At 68.2% G+C, this 17262-nt stretch overlaps 2 protein-coding genes across 3 annotated transcripts; one reads left to right on the top strand and one right to left on the bottom strand.

Annotated features, from left to right (window-relative positions):
• Nucleotides 1–1643: 1643 nt before the first annotated feature.
• On the top strand, nt 1644–7350 carry KLC3 (kinesin light chain 3). The gene is made up of 13 exons (XM_070062112.2): nt 1644–1767; nt 4093–4358; nt 4507–4737; nt 4865–4934; nt 5144–5363; nt 5579–5666; nt 5912–6013; nt 6183–6356; nt 6572–6662; nt 6739–6782; nt 6854–6960; nt 7050–7119; nt 7193–7350. The coding sequence occupies exons 2-13, from the start codon at nt 4101–4103 to the stop codon at nt 7262–7264; spliced, it is 1527 nt and encodes a 508-aa protein (XP_069918213.2). The 5' UTR covers nt 1644–1767; nt 4093–4100; the 3' UTR covers nt 7265–7350.
• On the bottom strand, nt 6392–17055 carry ERCC2 (ERCC excision repair 2, TFIIH core complex helicase subunit). Of its 2 annotated transcripts, none has more exons than XM_070062110.2 (24): nt 16923–17055; nt 16566–16665; nt 15093–15170; nt 14955–15017; nt 14561–14674; nt 14055–14171; nt 13858–13974; nt 13594–13717; nt 13400–13496; nt 13083–13216; nt 12834–13002; nt 11921–12039; nt 10156–10225; nt 10015–10084; nt 9811–9912; nt 9237–9300; nt 8941–9062; nt 8385–8477; nt 8237–8309; nt 8085–8155; nt 7857–8000; nt 7614–7757; nt 7397–7521; nt 6392–7043 (listed from the first exon to the last, which is right to left on the bottom strand). In XM_070062110.2, exons 1-23 carry the CDS (start codon nt 16925–16927, stop codon nt 7429–7431), a joined length of 2283 nt encoding a protein of 760 aa, XP_069918211.1. In that variant the 5' UTR covers nt 16928–17055; the 3' UTR covers nt 6392–7043; nt 7397–7428. The 2 variants fall into 2 exon arrangements, with proteins under 2 accessions (XP_069918211.1, XP_069918212.1); XM_070062111.2 differs by having other exon boundaries at nt 6906–7043; nt 16853–16946.
• Between the last annotated feature and the right edge of the window lie 207 nt (nt 17056–17262).

Raw genomic sequence — 17262 nt, 5'->3', positions numbered from 1 at the left:
AAAATTATTTTATTTATTTGAAAGAGTTAGAGAGAGAGGTAGAAACAGAGGGAGAGAGGGCTTCCATCTGCTGGTGCACCCCCCAGATGGCTGCAACGGCCGGAGCTGCGCCGATCCGAAGCCAGGAGCTTCTTCTGGGTCTCCCACGTGGGTGCAGGGGCTCAAGGACTTGGGCCATCTTCCACTGCTTTCCCAGGTGCATTAACAGGGAGCTGGATGGATGGGAAGTGGAGTGGCCGGGACTAGAACTGACGCCCGCATGGGATGCCGGCACTTCAGGCCAGGGCTTTAACCCGCTGCACCACAGCCGACTTTGTAATGGGGGAGAAGACGGAACTGATAATAAAACATTACACAGTTAGGGCCTGCGCCACGGCTCACTAGGCTAATCCTCTGCCTGCAGTGCCAGCACCCCGGGTTCTAGTCCCGGTTGCCCCTCTTCCAGGCCAGCTCTCTGCTGTGGCCCGCGAGTGTAGTGGAGGATGGCCCAAGTGCTTGGGCCCTGCACCCCATGGGAGACCAGGAGAAGCACCTGGCTCCTGTCTTCGGATCAGCGCAGTGCCGGCCGCGGCGGCCATTTGGGGAGTGAACCAACGGAAGGAAGACCTTTCTCTCTCTCTCTCTCTCTCTCTCACTAACTCTGTCAAAAAAAAAAAAAAAAAAACCCAAAAAACTGGAATCAAACTTGAACCCAGGGGCTGGTGCTGTGGCATAGCAGGTTAAATCTCTACCTGCAGTGCCAGCATCCCACATGGGCGCCAGTTCAAGTCCGGCTGCTCCACTTCCAATCCAGCTCCCTGCTAATGCACCTGGGAAAGCAACAGAAGATGGCACAAGTGCTTGGGTCCCTGAGGCCACACAAGGAACCCAGAAGACGCTCCTGGCTCCTGGCTCTGGCCTGGCCCAGCCCTGGCTGTTGCAGCCTTTTGAGGAATGAACCAACAGCTGAAAAAAATCTCTCATTCTATCTCTCCTCTTTCTCTGCAGCTCTGCCTTTCAACTAAATAAATCTTTAAGATTACTGTAACAGGGACCAGCACTGTGGCATAGCGGCATCCCATATGGGCGCTGGTTCAAGTCCCGGCTGCCCCACTTCTGATCCAGCTCCCTGCTAATGCACATGGGAAAACAGCAGGAGATGGCCCAAGTGTTTGGGCCCCTGCACCCACGTGGGAGACCTGAAGAAGCTCCTGGCTCCTGGCTTCAGCCTGGCCCAGCCCTGGCCGTCGAGGCCATTTGGGGTGGAAATCTCCCGTCTCTCTCTCTGCCTCTCTGTAACTCCACCTTTTAATTAAAATATATAAATCATTTTAAAAGTATTGTAACAATAAAATAAAATGATGTGCTATATAAAATAATTTGAGGCTCTGAAAATATTTGTGAACAATATCAGGATGGGTGTGGGGTGGGGGTCGCGAGGGATGCCGCTAAGAAGGGGCCAGCAGGAAGGCTTCTTGGAGGAGGCGAAGTCTGCAGCCGGAGCGCAGGTTTCCCGGACGGCAAGCGTGGCCGCGGCCCTGGTTCCCGGAGGCTGCGCGCGCGAGTCCTGCGGGGCCTGAGCCGCGCGCCGACCCTCCCCTCCGGGGGCGGGGCCGGCCGCACCTGCGGGGGGCGGGGCTCCGGCCGCACCTGCGGGGGCGGGACTCCGGCCGCCCCGCCTTCCGGCGGAGCCGCCCGCGGCCCGAGACGCGGTCACAGCCGGGAGCGGCGGGGCGTGCGGAGCCTGCGGGACGCCGTCGAGCGGGGCGCGGAGCCGTCGGCTGTCCGGTGGGCGCGGGAGTCGCGGGAAGCCGCCCTGATGGGGCGCGGGGCCAAGGGGAGGGCTGGGATTGGCGCGCCCCTGGGCCCATTCGCCTGGCCACGGGGACGGGACGCGGGGCCCCTGGGAACTCCCTGCCCCGTCCCGGGGCTCCCTGGGGTCCGCAGGCCGGGCTGGGGCCGCGCCCGGTCCCCCAGGCGCAGGTAAACAGGAGCGGGGCGGGGCGGGGCCTAGGGGCGGGAGGGGCCCTCGTGACAGCGGGCGGCGGGGCAGCGTGCCTGGAGCTGGGCCGGGGTCGCGGCCTGCTGCCCGCCCGCGGTGGGTGCGACACGGTGCGTGACAGCGCGGGGGACAGCGGGAGGCCGGGCTGCGGGACGATGCGGGCGTCCGCACGGTGCGGTGAGCACGGGCGCGTCCCCTGCCGAGTGCGTGCAAGACTCGCCAGGTTAGGACATTGTGTTCTCCCACTCCCTTCTCGAAGTTTCCTCGCCGGCGTGGGGCTGTGCGTGTGCGCAGAACCCCGGGCGTCCCCCGTCTGTACGGAGCTGGGTGCAGACACGCGGGTCTCCCCGCTCGCATGACCACAGCTGTCCACACCACGGGCGCCCGCGGCTGCCAGTGGCGCTCCTCCCCGGTCAGGGACCATTGGCGCACGCGTGTTTGCAGCTGTGAGTGTGTGTGGCACAGAAGGCCGGGGGGGGGGGCCCTCCTGGCCAGGGGTGGGGACGAGTTGGGGGGGGCGCCCACGGGGAACCGTGAGAGTGCATTTGGCAGGGTGAGTGTGGGAGGGGCCGGCCTGGAGGGGCTCTGATTCTGCAAGTGAGGAGGGTGGGGGAGATGAGAGTCATTTCAGAGGCCACACCTGCGTGTGGGCGTGTCTCCCAAGGGTGCGTGTGTTGCTGAGCCGAGCGCTCCCACGTGTGCACGCACATACACCTGATCTCTTCAGGGATGTGGGTGTGCGTCAGCGCCGACCTGTATGTATAACAAAAAAAAGTTTACGAATTTTTGTTTATCTGAAAGGCAGGGAGACTGACCATCCAGGAGAGGTGGCCCATCCGCGCTGGTTCACCCCGCCAAACGGCCACAGTGGGCAGGCTGAAGCCGGGCACCTGGAAGTCCACTAGGGTCTCCTCCCTCGCGGGGGCAGGGGTCTGAACACACAGCTGGCCTCCGCTGCTTTCCCCCAGGCCATCAGCAGGGAGCTGGATGGGAGGTGGAGCAGCCGAGACAGGAACCGGCGCCCACATGGGACGCCGGCGTCTCAGACAGCTGTGTAAGACGCTGTCTGTCACATTGTGTGTGACAGAAGGAGAGCAGCGACTGTGCGTGGTGTGTTGTACAAGTCTGTAAGAGGCAGGTGTGTGGGGCCGGTAAAGCCACCGCCGGCAGAGCCAGCGTCCCATATGGGCGCTGGTTCAAGTCCCCGATGCGCCACTTCCACTCTGGCTCTCTGCGAATGGACCTGGGGATAGCAGTGGAAGATGGCCCAAGTCCCTGGGCCCTTGCACCCGCGTGGGAGACCCGGAAGAGGCTCCTGGCTTTGTATCGGCCCAGCTCTAGCCATTGTGGCCATCTGGGGAGTGCACCAGCAGATAGAAGATCTCTGTCTCTCCCTCTCTCTGTAACTCTGCCTTTCAAATAAATACGTCTTAAAAAAAAAAAAAAAAGAGGCAGGTGAGTGTGTGACACTAGGAAGACCCCCGAGGCATCGCCAGCTGTCTCTGAGGCCTTGTCCCTCACATCACAACCCCAGGGAGTCCTGTGTGTGGGACCTCCACCCATTACCCCCAGCCTTGATGGCCAGTGACACCCATGGGCCGCACCTGTGTGTCTCAACAGGCCCTGGCTGAGCCTGTCTGTGGCACAGGGTGGAGTCCCTGTTCCCTCGGGGTCTGTCAAGGCCAATGCATTGTCCCCCTGGAAGTCTTTTCAACCCAGAGGCCTCCTCTGCTTCCGGTGCCCCAGCCTCCAGCCTTCTCCTCCCACCCCGCCCCAGCCCAGCCCAGCCCCAGTGGTCCGACTGGTTCCCAACAAAAACACCCTAAGAATGAGCTCACAGCGGCTGGGCAGCCGCCTCCACACGCCCCGCCCACTTGCCCCGCAGCAGGGGGCCGCTGCACCCAGGGCAGCCAGATCCTGGCCAGGCACGGACCCTGGAGCGGGCTGGCTATGTGCCCAGCTTGGCTAACCGGGGGCTGTCCCGTAGGTGTAAGAGCAGGATGGGCAGGGCATGGCGGCGTGGCTGGGATGGACCAATGGCAGGGATCCTGCTGGCCCGGGAGACCGGGTGCCAGGGGCCTTGACATGAGCCCCCCACCCCCCTGCCCCAGGAGCAGCCATGTCCGTGCAGGTGGCAGCGCCCGGAAGTGCAGGGCTGAGCCCAGAGCGCCTGAGCCCTGAGGAGCTGATGCGACAGACGCGGCAGGTGGTGCAGGGGCTGGAGGCCCTGCGGGCCGAGCACCGCGGCCTGGCTGGGCGCCTGGCCGAAGCCCTGGCGGGCCCGGGGCCTGTGGCCGGCTCGGAGCTGCTCGAAGAAAAGCAGCAGGTGGTGAACCACTCGCTGGAGGCCCTGGAGCTGGGGCTGGGCGAGGCGCAGGTACCAGGGGCACTCGCGCCAGGGGGAGGGGTGGGCCCCTGAGCGTGGGTCCTGGGGAGCCTCTGGGGTCACCTGAGTCGCATGGCAGAGTCTGGGGGCCCGGGGCAGGGTGGGTGGGATCCAGCCCCACAGCCCCCACCCCTCGCAGATGCTGCTGGCCCTGTCGGCGCACGTGGGCGCACTGGAGGCAGAGAGGCAGCGGCTGCGGGCGCAGGCCCGGCGCCTGGCCCAGGAGAACGCGTGGCTGCGGGAGGAGCTGGAGGAGACGCAGCGGCGGCTGCGGGTCAGCGAGGAGGCCGTGGCCCAGCTGGAGGAGGAAAAGGGCCACCTGGAGTTCCTGGGCCAGCTGCGGCAGTACGAGTCGCCGGCAGGGAGCCAGGTGCACACCCGCCTCGGACTCCACGGAGCCCCCGGGGGGCCCCGCAGGCTCCAGGGCAGCGCCCCCCAGACCTTGAGGCAGACTCGGTGCCCCCCTCATACACCTCCTTTTCCCATCCTGCCCACAGCGGCCGGAGTCCCCCCCTCGCCGAGACAGCCTGGCCTCCCTGTTCCCCAGCGAGGAGGAGGAGCAGAGAGGTGGGTGTGGGCCCCAGGCGTGGGGGGGGGTATGGGGGGCTAGGGCAGACGCAGCAGGTGGCCGCTACCAGCAGGGTGATGGCAGGCAGGTGAGGCCGGGGCTGGGGAGCCAGGCAGGCTCTGCACCCTGTCCCCAGGCCGGGACACCTCCCACGGGTTGGTCGGAGGCTGTTCTGGGGCCCGGGTGACTGGGTGCCTGCCTCCCCCAGGCTCCGAGGCGGCAGGCGCAGCGGCGGCTCAGCAGGGCGGCTACGAGATCCCCGCACGGCTGCGGACCCTGCACAACCTGGTGATCCAGTACGCGGGGCAGGGCCGCTACGAGGTGGCCGTGCCCCTGTGCCGCCAGGCCCTGGAGGACCTGGAGCGCAGCTCCGGGCACTGCCACCCCGACGTGGCCACCATGCTCAACATCCTGGCCCTGGTGTACAGGTGAGCGCGCTGCGGGCTGCTGGCGGGCGGAAGTGGGAGCAGCTGTGGCTGGGGGAGGGCGTGGAGACCCCGGCAGAAGCGGCAGGCCCCAGGGCCCCCAGCAGAGGTGTTCAGGGGCTTGGCACAGGTCTGGGGGTGCAGGCGCTCGGTTGTGGGGGTGACCCCTAAAGGGCACTGGCCCAGTCCCAGTAGCCCCACCCCTCCCTGCTCCTCAGAGACCAGAACAAGTACAAGGAGGCCACGGACCTCCTGCAGGACGCCCTGCAGATCCGGGAGCAGACGCTGGGCCCAGAGCACCCCGCCGTGAGTGGGGACCCCGGGGAGAGGGGAGGCCGTGCCTGCCCCTCTGCTAGGTCATTTCAAAGGCAGTGTTGGAGCCACTGCTGCGGCTCCAGCATCCTCTATGGACGCCGGTTCGAGTCCCGGCTGCTCCACTTCCGACCCAGCTCTCTGCTGTGGCGTGGGAAAGCAGCAGATGGCCCACGTGCTTGGGCCCCATCACCGCCCGGATGCCCCCCCCCAAACCCCGGCCTCCTCGCCCGCCGCAGGTGGCCGCCACCCTCAACAACCTGGCCGTGCTGTACGGGAAGCGGGGACGGTACCGGGAGGCAGAGCCCCTGTGCCAGCGCGCACTGGAGATCCGTGAGAAGGTCCCGCCCTCCTCCGCCGCGACCTCACCCCGCTGGCCTTTGTCCCTGCGCAGCCCCCCTCATCCCGCGTGCTACCCCCTGGGTCTCCCAGGAGCTCCGCATCTGACCTCTCCCCATACTTCCCCGGCCTGGGCCGATTCCCCAGTGACCTCTGACCCCGCCTCCCCAGGTCCTGGGCGCTGACCACCCGGATGTGGCCAAGCAGCTCAACAACCTGGCCCTGCTCTGCCAGAACCAGGGCAAGTTCGAGGACGTGGAGCGCCACTATGCGCGCGCCCTCCGCATCTACGAGGCCCTGGGCGGCCCCCAGGACCCCAACGTGGCCAAGACCAAGAACAACCTGGTGAGGGTGCTGAGCAAGGAGGCAGCCAGGGGCCGTGAGGCAGGCAGAGGTTTATTGTTCGTTCCAGTGCCCGGGGGGGGGGGGGGGGGGTAGGCACGAGGAGGCTGGCCCTGGCCCCCGGGGAGCAGGAGGCAGGCAGTCCCCTGCCCTAGGTCCCCCGGCAGGCAGCAGGGCCGGGGTCCTGAGCCCTGCCCCCCCCCCCCCCCCCCCGGCAGGCGTCGGCCTACCTGAAGCAGAACAAGTACGAGCAGGCAGAGGCGCTGTACAAGGAGATCCTGCACCGGGAGCAGCTGCCCGCCCCGCTCGGTGAGCCCCGCCCCGCCCCCACGGCCACGGGGACAGACCCCCCCACGCCCCCTCACTGTCTGCACCCGTCCCCCAGGAGCCCCCAGCACAGGCACCGCTGGTGACCACGCGGAACAGCAGGTGAGCCGGGGCCGCGGCGCAGGCCGGGCGGGGGCGGTACTGGGCGCTGACCCCTGACCCCGGCCCCGCAGGCCCTGCGCCGGAGCAGCTCCTTCTCCAAGCTCCGCGAGTCCATCCGGCGCGGGAGTGAGAAGCTGGTCTCCCGGCTGCGCGGCGAGGGCCCCGCGGGGGCTGCCGGGTGAGTGCGGGCGCGGGAGCGGCGTGAGCGAGCCCTGCGGCCCCCACGGCCGGCCCCCGGGAGACACCGTGTCCTGTGGCCCCCTGCAGGATGAAGAGAGCCGTGTCGCTCAACACGCTGCCCACGGACGGGCCCCGGGCCGCGGGCGCTCAGCCGCAGGTGAGGGGCCGGGCGGGGGTGGGGGGAGCTGTGCCCGCCCCTCCCCCCCTCCAACCGCCCCTGCTGTCCCCAGGGCCGCAGCTGGCGCCTGAGCGAGGCCCCGAGGAGCCTCAGCACCAGCACCCAGGACCTGAGCCCGCGGTGAGGCCGGATCACGTGGGCCTGACGTCTCAGCAGGACTCGGGGGGCAGGGCGGGGATCCCCTGCGATTAAAGGCTCTGCAGTCCCTGAGGCATCGGCCTGAGCTTCCTGCAGGGCCCGGGAGCGCGGGAGGCACCTCAAGGCCTGCCGGGCGCTGGCGGTCCAGTCTCACAGCTGCTGCGCGATCTGCTCAATCCGCCGCAGCGTCTCCTCGGATTCCAGCTGCTCCAGGCTGAGCAGGGACAGGCCCAGCTGGTCCTCCTGCAGGGGCCAGGGACGGCTGTTTGCAAACATCGGCACTGGCAGGGAGACATCCCAGGGCCCTTCCCGGAGGCGGGGTGGCCGGGCCGTACCCGGTGGAAGGGCTGTGCCATCTGCCGCAGGAAGTACTTGGCGACCTGGACACCCTCGTCCACAGTCAGGTTCAGGTTGGCGTCCGTCAGGTGCTCCTGGATCCAGCGCGGCAACTTCCCCCGCTTGTCGGCCCGCGCGAACCGCTTGGAGCAAGAGGAGGGCGGCGTCAGGCCGGGGGGCGGGGACCCAGCCGCCCTCTGCCCCGCCACCTCCCTCTCCCGCCCTGGAGGCGCGGGGCAGACCTTGTCTGCGAACACCATGAGGCCGTAGTCGGTCTTGCCCCGGATGGCCCGGCCCACGCACTGGGCCGCGTGGCGCATGGCGTCGAAGGTGAGGAAGTCGTTCTCCCGGATCTGGAACTGGTCCCGCAGGTACTCCAGCCGCGCCTGGGCGAGGAGGCCGCGAGCTGGCCGCTGCCCCGCCCGCGGCCCGGCCCGCGCCGTCCCTGCCCCGCGGCCCGCGGCACCCACCTTGAGGATGCGGCTCTGCGTGTAGACGTAGGGGACGCCGAACATGATGACGGCTCGCCCGTAGTGGTGTACTGCGGGCCGGGCGAGGGGTTAGGCACGGCGCCGGCAGGGGCACGGGGGTGGCCCCTGCCCGAACACAGCGGTCCACTCACCGAAGTCGATGCCCTCGGACACCTTGCCCCGGGCCACCGAGAGCAGGATGGCCCCGCGGCCGTTCTCGCAGGCCTGGGGGCGGGGGAGGCGTGAGCCGCGGCCTGGCGCCCCCCGCTGGGTGCCCGCCCGCCCGCCCGGCCCGCTCACCTCCTGGTACTTCTCCAGCGCGACGCTGGTCTCGGCGCCGTCCTGGGTCTCGATGAAGAGCAGCTTGTTCCTCTGGATGTTCTCAAGGATGCCCTGAGCCAGGACGCCCGCGAGGTCAGGGCCCGGCCGCCGCCCCCGCCATGCAGCTCGCCCCGCCCCTCGGACAAATCTGTGGCCGGCCGCGGGGTGTCTATCAGGACATCCCTGGCCAGTGATTGGTGGAGCGGCTGACTGAAAGCCCGGCAGAGCCAATCAGAGGCTACACTGGGATTCCCGCAGGAAACCCACCCCCCACATGCACTAGCTGGCTGAGCCAGGAGCCCTAGGGCAGCCGAGGTTTCAGGGGACCCAGAGGGCCGCGGTGAGAGCAGACCTTGGGGCTGCAGCCACCCTGCCCGAGGACAAGGCCACGGTCCCGGCCGCGGGCGATGAGTGGCCTTCTCCCGCCATCCCCTGGTACATGCTCGGCCAGGTTCTCTCCTCCCCAGTGCTGCGAGCTGCACCAGGTGCCCCCGAGCAGCACGGGGCAGTCCCCCGGCAGGCCGGGGGTGCCTACCTGCTCGTACCACGAGGCCACGGTGCTCTCCATGTACTGGTAGCTGGTGAAGAAGGCCACGATGCCGTCGGGGACCACGGCCGACATCTCCAGCAGCAGGTTCCCGTAGTTCCGGATCACCGCTGCGCGGGGTCACACGTTGGCCCCGCCCCCTGAACTCGGGGTGCCCAGAAACCCTGCCAAGGCCAGCTCAAGGGCCGTTCATACCTCCCACCCCTCAAGCTAGGGGTGCCTACAGTGGAGCGCCCCCCACCCGGGGGGCCTGGGGACCCCGCAGCCACCGCGCAGGCGCCTACCCATGTCTTCCCGGCTCTCGAACTTGGAGCTGATGGCCACCTGGTCGTTGCCGCGGCCGACGATCTGGGGTGAGTGAGAGGGGGAGGGGAAGCAGCCACCCCTTCGCCTGCACTGCGGGCACCGGGCGCGATCCTGGCCCCGTCACTCCTACTCACGCCCACCCAGTGGGAACGCTACAGCCGTGCGTGGGCTCAGGACTGGCCACGGCCTCCAAAGGACAGGGCCAAGTCCCCTGCTCGTTTGGAGCTTGGCACACAATTTAAGGGCAGCACCGGCCCGGGGTCCACGCAGAGGCCTCCCCAGGCCCCTCGGGCCGCTTCTCAGCCCCCTGCCATTGGCACACGGGAGGGGCTGAGGCACACACAATCCGAAAGGCCTCCCTCCTCCCGGTGAGCCCTGGGCTCAACACATGCTGGGCGCCAGGCCAGGGCTGGGGACCGCGTCAGGAGGCGCAGAGGAGCAGACCGGGGCCAGGGCCACTTGGCTCTTACTCGGCTCCCTCCCCGAGTCCTCGGGGCACTCCCAGGCCGAGCCCAGGTTGGGGTGGGCCCCTAGCTCGCTCTCCCTACGCACCATGGGGCAGAGGCAGACCCGGGCCAGCGTCATGGTGAAGGTTGCCATGGTGACGGGGTGGAAGTCCAGGATCTTGGGGTAGATGTCCAGCGGGGACAGCGTCTGGACAGGGACAGGAGGGGCCTCAGCGGGGCGGGGACGGGAGGCGGGGCGGCGGGCACCCCTGCCCCGTGGGGGCAGGGCCGGCGGGGCCAGCGTCCTCACCCCCGACGTGATGATGACCGACTGGAAGCGCTCGAACACAGGTTTGATGGCCAGCGAGGCGTCCATGCAGCTGTGGGGAGCAGGCGGGGCCGTGAGCACTGGGTCCGAGGGGCCGGGGCCCCCGCCCAGGCGGGCGCTCACCTGAAGTGCAGGACGGGGTTGGCGATGGTGGGGGTCCGGTCGTCGAAGGGCTCGATGATGATGGTGAAGCCTGCAGCAGGCGAGTGCGGGCGGTGAGACCCTGGGCTGCGGGCGTGGTCACCGCCGCACCTCACCTGTCCGTCAGGAACCAGACTCCACCCCCTGAGCCCCAGGGCGGCTCCTGCACAGGCTCACGGGGGGATCCCAAAAGGGCAGCACCCAGCCTCGCTCCTGTACTCCCCCGGGGTCCAGGGCCTCGCTCCTGCACATGCCCAAGCCGCCACCTCCCACCCGGGCTCAGTGCCGGCGTCCTGCAGGACCCCCGGGTCGTGCCCGCCCTGCTCAGGAGCCGGCCGTGGCTCCACGCTCCTCTCAGGGTCCAGGATGGCCTGTGGGGCCCCTATGCCGACCCCCCTTCCTGGTTGCTCACAACTGCCTGCCTGACCCGGAAGCTCACTCCCCCAGGGCCTTTGCACACGCTGGCCCCTGGCCGAGGCAGCTCCACGGGTTGCTTGAGGCCTGACTCCGCCCAGAGCCCCCCCGCACCCTGTAGGCACCAGCGCTGGGGGTCCCGCCCACCAGCTTCCCCTCCAGCCAGGTCTCGGAAGGCAGTCTTGTGGCTCTGTTGCTTCCACAGTGCTGGGCCCAGCTCATTCGTTGAATGAACATATGAATTCACATATTTTCTCTTTATAAAAAAAAAAATAATCCAAGCCCCTGCCCTGGGCGCAGTGGTGCTCCAGGGTGGGCAGGGCTGGCACAGAGGAAGTCAGGGAGGGCTTCCTGGAGGAGGAGACGGCCAGGACTTGCTGCTGACCGGCCCTGGGGTGGGGTGACCGTCTCTGCCCCCTGCAGGACGTTGGGCCTGACCTGGTTTCTGCACAGGGCAGCAATTCCCAGGGATCAGACTGAGCCCTGGGTTGGTGTCGAGCGAAGGAAGGGGGCGGGGCCAATGGACGCAGCCTCTGGGTCACCCCGCCCAGGCTCCTCCGCTCCTGCCCCCCGCCCTGCCAGAAGCCTCTTCCTCGGGCACAAAGCCGACCCAGCACCTCCCTCACTCGGAACCTGCCATGGCTCCCCAGTGCCACAGGGCGCACGGCCACCAAGTCCTGACCACGCTGTATGGTGTGGGCGACCCCACAGGGCTCACCCTCCCCCGGCCAGAGGGGCCAGGAGACACAGGCCTGAGCACCAGGCTCACTCCCAGGCTATCCGAGCAGGCAGCCACGCCCTCGGGACACCCACACCCTGTCCAAGTGCCTCCTCATGCGCACCCCAGGAGGCAGCAGGCGGTGACTCCAGCACTCGGGGGCGCCCTGGACCCGCTCTGCCTTTCCAACGAGAATTAAGACAAAAAAGGCAGGCGGGACCCAGTGTGGTGCAGCGGGTAAAGCCACTGCCTGTAGTGCCGGCTTCCCATACAGCGCTGGTTCGAGCCCCCGCTGCTCCACCTCCGACCCAACTCCCTGCCAATGTGCCAGGGAAAGCAGTGGAGGATGGGCCAAGTGCCGGGGCCCTGCACCCCATGGGAGACCAGGAGGAAGCTCCCGGCTCCTGGCCCAGCCCTGGCTGTTGTGGTCATCTAGGGATGGAACCAGCAGATGGAAGCCCTCTCTCTCTCCCTCTTCTCTGTCACTCTTTCAATACATAAATAAAAATCTCAGGCAACCGCCTGTGGCTCTGTGGTGCCTCTGAAAGGAGCCCAGGCCCGAGGCCACGAGGGTCCAAGCCCAGGGCCCGGCCGCGGCGGCGGAGGGGAGCTCACCCTTGGCGTAGGTGCTGACGAGCGTGGCGAAGTTGGCGAGGAGGGTGAGGGGGGAGAAGTCGGCCAGGTCGGCGATCTCCAGGGTGTGCAGCAGGGAGCGCAGGCGCTCAGCGCAGAACCTGGGGGGCAGCGGAGGGGGCCGCTGGGGCGGAGCCAGCAGCGGACCAGGGGCCCCGCCCACCTGCCTCGCGGGTGAGTGGCCGCTCCTGCCTTTGTCCCACACAGGGCAGCTGCACACAGCCGCCGCCAGGGCCCTGCCCGACACGGGCTCACGCAGCCTCTGCACAGCCCCTCGGGCGCGCACGGGGCATCACAGCCCCCCCCCCCCCCCCCCCCGCAGAGCACACACCGATCAAAGTCCAAAAGGCGACCACAGCGCTGGGCCCCTGCTGAGGCCAGGCTGGCCGGAGGCTGGCGCCAGGCGGGCAGCGGGACCTTAAAGTCCGCCTCCAGGGCTCTCCAGGGCTCACCTCTTGCAGCCTGGTTCCTCCCACCTCCTCCAGCCCATCACCATCGGGAGACGCCCAGAGGCGCCATGGGCTGTCTCAGCCACCGCTGGGTCCCCAGCCCGGAGCAGGCACGCGGGAACAGGTGCTGAGTGATCCAGACCTGCTCTCTGTCCTCACGAGCCCCCTGCCTGGCCGGGGGAGGTGAGCAAAACCGCCCAGGGCTGCCCCCTGCAGAGGGTTCGGTCAGAGCCCTGCGTCCTCACCCACAGCACTGGGACGCGACCGAGACCTGGGACGGATGGTTAGAACCCCAAGGCCAGGGAGTGGCGGTGCCTCCCACCCGCCCCAGAGAAAGTGCGGCCAGAGGCCCAGGACCCACCCACAGCCAGGGAAAAGCCCGGGAGATGAAGGCACTGGCCACGCAGCAGGCCCCGCCCACGCCCGCCCGAGCCCCGCCCACGCACCGGAGCGGCTTGCGCTGGATGCACACGCGCTGGGCCAGGCTGCTCAGGAAGGCGGGCGGGCTCTCCTGCACCACGTGCTGCACGCGCAGGCGCCACTTGACGAACTCCAGCAGCCTCCGCAGGAAGCCCAGGAAGTGCTCGGCCGTGCGGATGGAGCCGGGCACGGCCTCTGTGGGGAGCGGGGAGCGGGGCGGGGGTCAGCGGGGGCCGCCGGGGCCGCGGCGAGGCCACGCAGCCGCAGGGCCTCACCTTGCAGCACCTCGTCCGGCAGCACGGGGTTGGCCAGGTGGGCGTCAGTCTCCCGGGCCACGCTGGCCTCCCGCAGCCCCTCCACCAGGCGCCGGTACTCGTCCCGCAAGCGCTGCTCGTCCGTCTCCTTGATCCTGCAGGGACGCGGGTGCCGGGGCACTGTGTGACAGGGCCGGGCGTCCGGGGTCTGCTGGGGCGGGGGCTGGGGCAGGGCCGCTGGGGCAGGGGCAGGGCTGGAGCAGGGCAGAGGCAGGGGCTAGGCAGGGGCGGGCCTGGGGCAGGGGCAGGGCTGGGCAGGGTCCGCCCACCGCACCCACCTCTGCACCGTCTTCTGCAGCGTCTCCAGGTTGCCCTGGCAGCGGTCCAGGGTGCGGCGCGTGAGGTTGACGCTCATGGAGTCGATGCAGACGTTGTCTGTGGGGAGCAAGGCGAGGGGCGGGCTCAGCGCGGCTCCGGCGGGGGCGTGTGCGCGTGCGTGCTGGCGTCACCGCCGGCCCGGCTCCGTCCTCACCGATGTTGTGGGCCTCATCAAAGACCACCACGGCCTTGCGGGCCAGCTCCTTGGACACCAGGTCGGCGATCTTGGGGTCCAGGAGGTAGTGGTAGCTGTAGACCACCACGTTGGCGTGCAGGATCTGGGGCCGGGAGCCAGCGTCAGCTGGGCCTCGGGGCCTCCTCGCTCCCTCCCAGGCAGAGAGGCCAGATCCGAGCCCCCACACGCAGGGGCGGCCGGGTGCTGCCCGCCGCCCCTGCGCCTGCCCCGCCGGCCCCTCACCGAGTACCGGGCGAGGAAGTAGGGGCACCAGCCCTGGCGCTGCCCCAGGGCCTTCAGGTCATCCAGGTTGTAGATGCCGGCGGGGAGGGGCACCTGGCGCCCATGGGCATCGAACTCCTGGTGGGCGAGAGGGGCGGGGTCAGGGGTGTGGCCGCCCGGCTGTCCTGGCCTGCCCGCCTCAGGCCGAGCCCCGGCACCTCGTAGAAGCGGCAGTGGGGCCGGCTGGCGTCCTGCTGGTACTGCGCCCGAATGTAGGAGGCCGTGAGGCTGTGGCACTTCCCATCAACGTCCTTTCCGAAGCGCAGCGGTGTCACCTGGGGCGGGGGACACGGAGGCGCTGAGTGGCCCCTCCACGAAGCCGGCCTCCACGCCCCGCAGGGGCAGGCTGGGCTCTGGACAACCCGAGCCGCACCCCCACACACAGCTGGGAGAGCCCGGGCACCCCGGGAGGCAGCAGGCGGTGGCTCGACCCCTTGGGTCTCTGTTGCGCACATGGGAGCCCCAGAATGAGCTGGCCCGGCCCGGCCCCAGCCGGATTCCAGGAGCTGGCAGGGGCCAGTGGGGCGGCGGCTGGGCATGTGCCTGCCGGCAACCTGAGCGATGGTCCCAGCGTGGCAGACTCCCGGCACAGCCCCTGCTCTGGCATCCGGGACTTGTGACGGGAGGGCCTCAGCCCCGGGCTTGGGCAGGGGCGCGCACGCACCTCGGGGTGAATGCACAGGTTCTTGCGGGAGCTCAGCGCCAGCCCCAGGAACGGCAGCTTCTCCCCCTCCTGCTTCTCGTAGAAGCTGAGCAGCTTCCGGAGCTCCTCGATCACCTGCTCCAGGGGGCGGGGCCGGGGGCGGGGCCAGGGGCCGGCCTCAGTGCAGGCCCCCGCCCCCACCCCCCCACGCCCGGCCTCAGTGCAGGCCCCCCACCTCCACCCCCCCCCACGCCCGGCCTCAGTGCAGGCCCCCACCTCCAGCTCCCCACACGCCCGGCCTCAGTGCAGGCCCCCCACCTCCACCTCCCAGACATGCCCGGCCTCCCTGCAGCCCCCCTCCACCTCCCAGCTCCCCACAAGCCCGGCCTCACCGCAGGCCCCCCCCCCAGCTCACCTTCTCGATCTCGGGCACGGTCCTGGAGCAGTAGATGAGCTTGGTCACGTCCAGCGGCCGCGCCTGCCGGGCACAAGTGCCTCAGCCCCCGTCCGGCCCCTCCGCTCCACCCTCCCCACGGGCTCGGGAGTTACTCACCCGCTGGTAAGCCATGATCAGGGCCAACAGCGACACCGTCTTCCCAGTGCCCGAGGGCATCTCCAGGACCCCATGACCCTGTGGGGGGGGTGGGAGGGACAGGACACAGAACTCAGAACCTCAGGGAGCGGCTGGAGCCGTGGCTAGAGTCCTGCCTGCAATGCTAGCGCCCCATATCAGAGCACTGGTTCGAGTCCCGGTTGCTCCTCTTCCAATCCAGCTCTCTGCTGTGGCCTGGGAAAGCAGTAGAAGATGGCCCAAGTGCTTGGGCCCCTGCACCCATGCGGGAGACCCAGATGGAGCTCCTGGCTCTTGGCCTTGGCCTGGCCCGACCCTGGCTGTTGTAGCAATTTGAGGAGTGAACCAGTGATTGGAAGACCTTGCCATCACTTTGCCTTTCAAATAAATGACTAAATAAATCTTACATAAAAATATAAGGCGCCGGCACACCGGGTTCTAGTCCCGGTCGGGGCGCCGGGTTCTGTCCCGGTTGCCCCTCTTCCAGGCCAGCTCTCTGCTGTGGCCAGGGAGTGCAGTGGAGGATGGCCCAAGTGCTTGGGCCCTGCACCCACATGGGAGACCAGGAGAAGCACCTGGCTCCTGCCATCGGATCAGCGTGCGGCCATTGGAGGGTGAACCAACGGCAAAGGAAGACCTTTCTGTCTCTCTCTCTTTCACTGTCCACTCTGCCTGTCAAAAAATAAAAAAATATATATAAGACTGGGGACACAAACCCTGGGAGCCTCCCCCAAATCCAACCACCTACAAACTAGCAGTTATGAGCCTGGGCCCTGAGGGCAGTGGGGCTGAGCCCCATTCCTGCCACCTCCTGGTCTTGGACAGGAACCTGCACCCCTCGGGGCCACAGCACGCTCATCTCCAAAATGGCCCTGGGAGCCGCAGCTGGCACAGTGGCTAAGTGCCGCACGGGACACCCACATCCCGCGGCCAAGAGCCGGGTTACAGCCCCGGCTACTCTGCTCTGGTCCGGCTTCCCCTGAGGGGTGAGGGGTGGGGGGCGACCGACATGGCTCAAGTGCTTGGGTCCCTGCCCCACCCGTGTGGGAGGCCCAGAGGGAGTTGTGGGCTCCTGGTCCCAGCCTGGCCCAGCCCCGGCTACTGCAGACATATGGGGGAGGCGACACAGCAGAGGAGAGATCTGTGTGTTTCTCCGCCTTTCAAACAAAATGAAAATAAACAGAAAGACTTGGCTGTGCGCTGTTGGATTCGGGCAGCACCTGTGGCTTCTAACACCGCCCCACCCCCACCCCCACCCCGCTGCTGGGACACCCTCTGCAGCCACTGTCAAACCGTCCGACACCCCCACCAGCCAAGCAGGCGCTGCCGCTCCGGGCGGACACCGTGCGGCTCGGAGGTCACAAGGCTTGCCCGGGCAGCTGACTCCAGAGTTGGGTTTTCCCAACCCAGGGGCGACCCAGCCGGGACCCCAGCACTTCCAGACGTCCCGCCCACCTTGGCATCCAGCGTGCGTTTGAGCTCCAACATATAGGAGAACTGCTCCGGGTAGATGTAGTCGTACGGGAAGTAGACCAGCAGCCCGTCCACGTTGAGCCTGGCGGCGGGGGCGGCCGGGTCAGTCCGCGAGCCCGCGGCCTCCCTCCAGCCTCCCCGACCCGAGTCGCCGGGCTCCCCCCGGCATCCGGGGAGCCTCTGGGTCTCAACGCGCCCATCCGCAGGCTACGCCCCACTCCACTCTTCGAGCCTCCCCTCGCCCTCCCCGGGGCCTCGGGCGCGCCCACCGGTCCCCCTTTCATCTTGCAGACTCCCCGAGCCTTCCCGCTTAACCGCGACCCCCAAACCCCGGCTCACTTCATGGCGCCGGCCGCGGCGTGCAGCGGCGTCCACCCGCCTCCCTTATGAATATTCAGTAAGAGGCGGGGTTGTGAGGCGTCCTCGCGGGCCCGCTCCAACTTTTTCTCGGCGCCATTGGCTGATACCGCGCGTCACTCTATTAAGCGGGAGCCAATAGGAATACCGCGCGTGCGCACGGAGCTGGGAGGGAAAAGCTCTAGGGAGAGGCCGTGCCGGAGGCGTCACTGAGGATTGCCGAGAACCAAGAACAAAGCATGGAAGGAAGAGCGCCGAGAGACTCGATCCTCCGGCGCGTGAACGGAGTTGAGCGGCGAAGAGAGTTTAGGGGAGAATGACG

The sequence above is a fragment of the Oryctolagus cuniculus genome, chromosome 18 (genome assembly GCF_051225735.1).
Source record: "Oryctolagus cuniculus isolate XC-2025 breed Fujian yellow rabbit chromosome 18, ASM5122573v1, whole genome shotgun sequence".
In the NCBI taxonomy this organism is placed as follows: Eukaryota; Metazoa; Chordata; class Mammalia; order Lagomorpha; family Leporidae; genus Oryctolagus; species Oryctolagus cuniculus.
This window is presented reverse-complemented; position numbering and strand designations above follow the sequence as displayed.

Coding starts and splice junctions, on each gene's coding strand:
- KLC3 (XM_070062112.2), top strand. CDS start 4,101: ATGTCCGTGCAGGTGGCAGCGCCCGGAAGTGCAGGGCTGAGCCCAGAG. Junction 6,014..6,182: donor CACTGGAGATCCGTGAGAAG/GTCCCGCCCTCC, acceptor CCGCCTCCCCAG/GTCCTGGGCGCTGACCACCC. Junction 6,783..6,853: donor GTGACCACGCGGAACAGCAG/GTGAGCCGGGGC, acceptor CCGGCCCCGCAG/GCCCTGCGCCGGAGCAGCTC.
- ERCC2 (XM_070062110.2), bottom strand. Junction 13,217..13,399: donor CTGCAGAAGACGGTGCAGAG/GTGGGTGCGGTG, acceptor GCGTCCCTGCAG/GATCAAGGAGACGGACGAGC. Junction 10,226..11,920: donor CGTCAGCACCTACGCCAAGG/GTGAGCTCCCCT, acceptor CGCCTGCTGCAG/GCTTCACCATCATCATCGAG.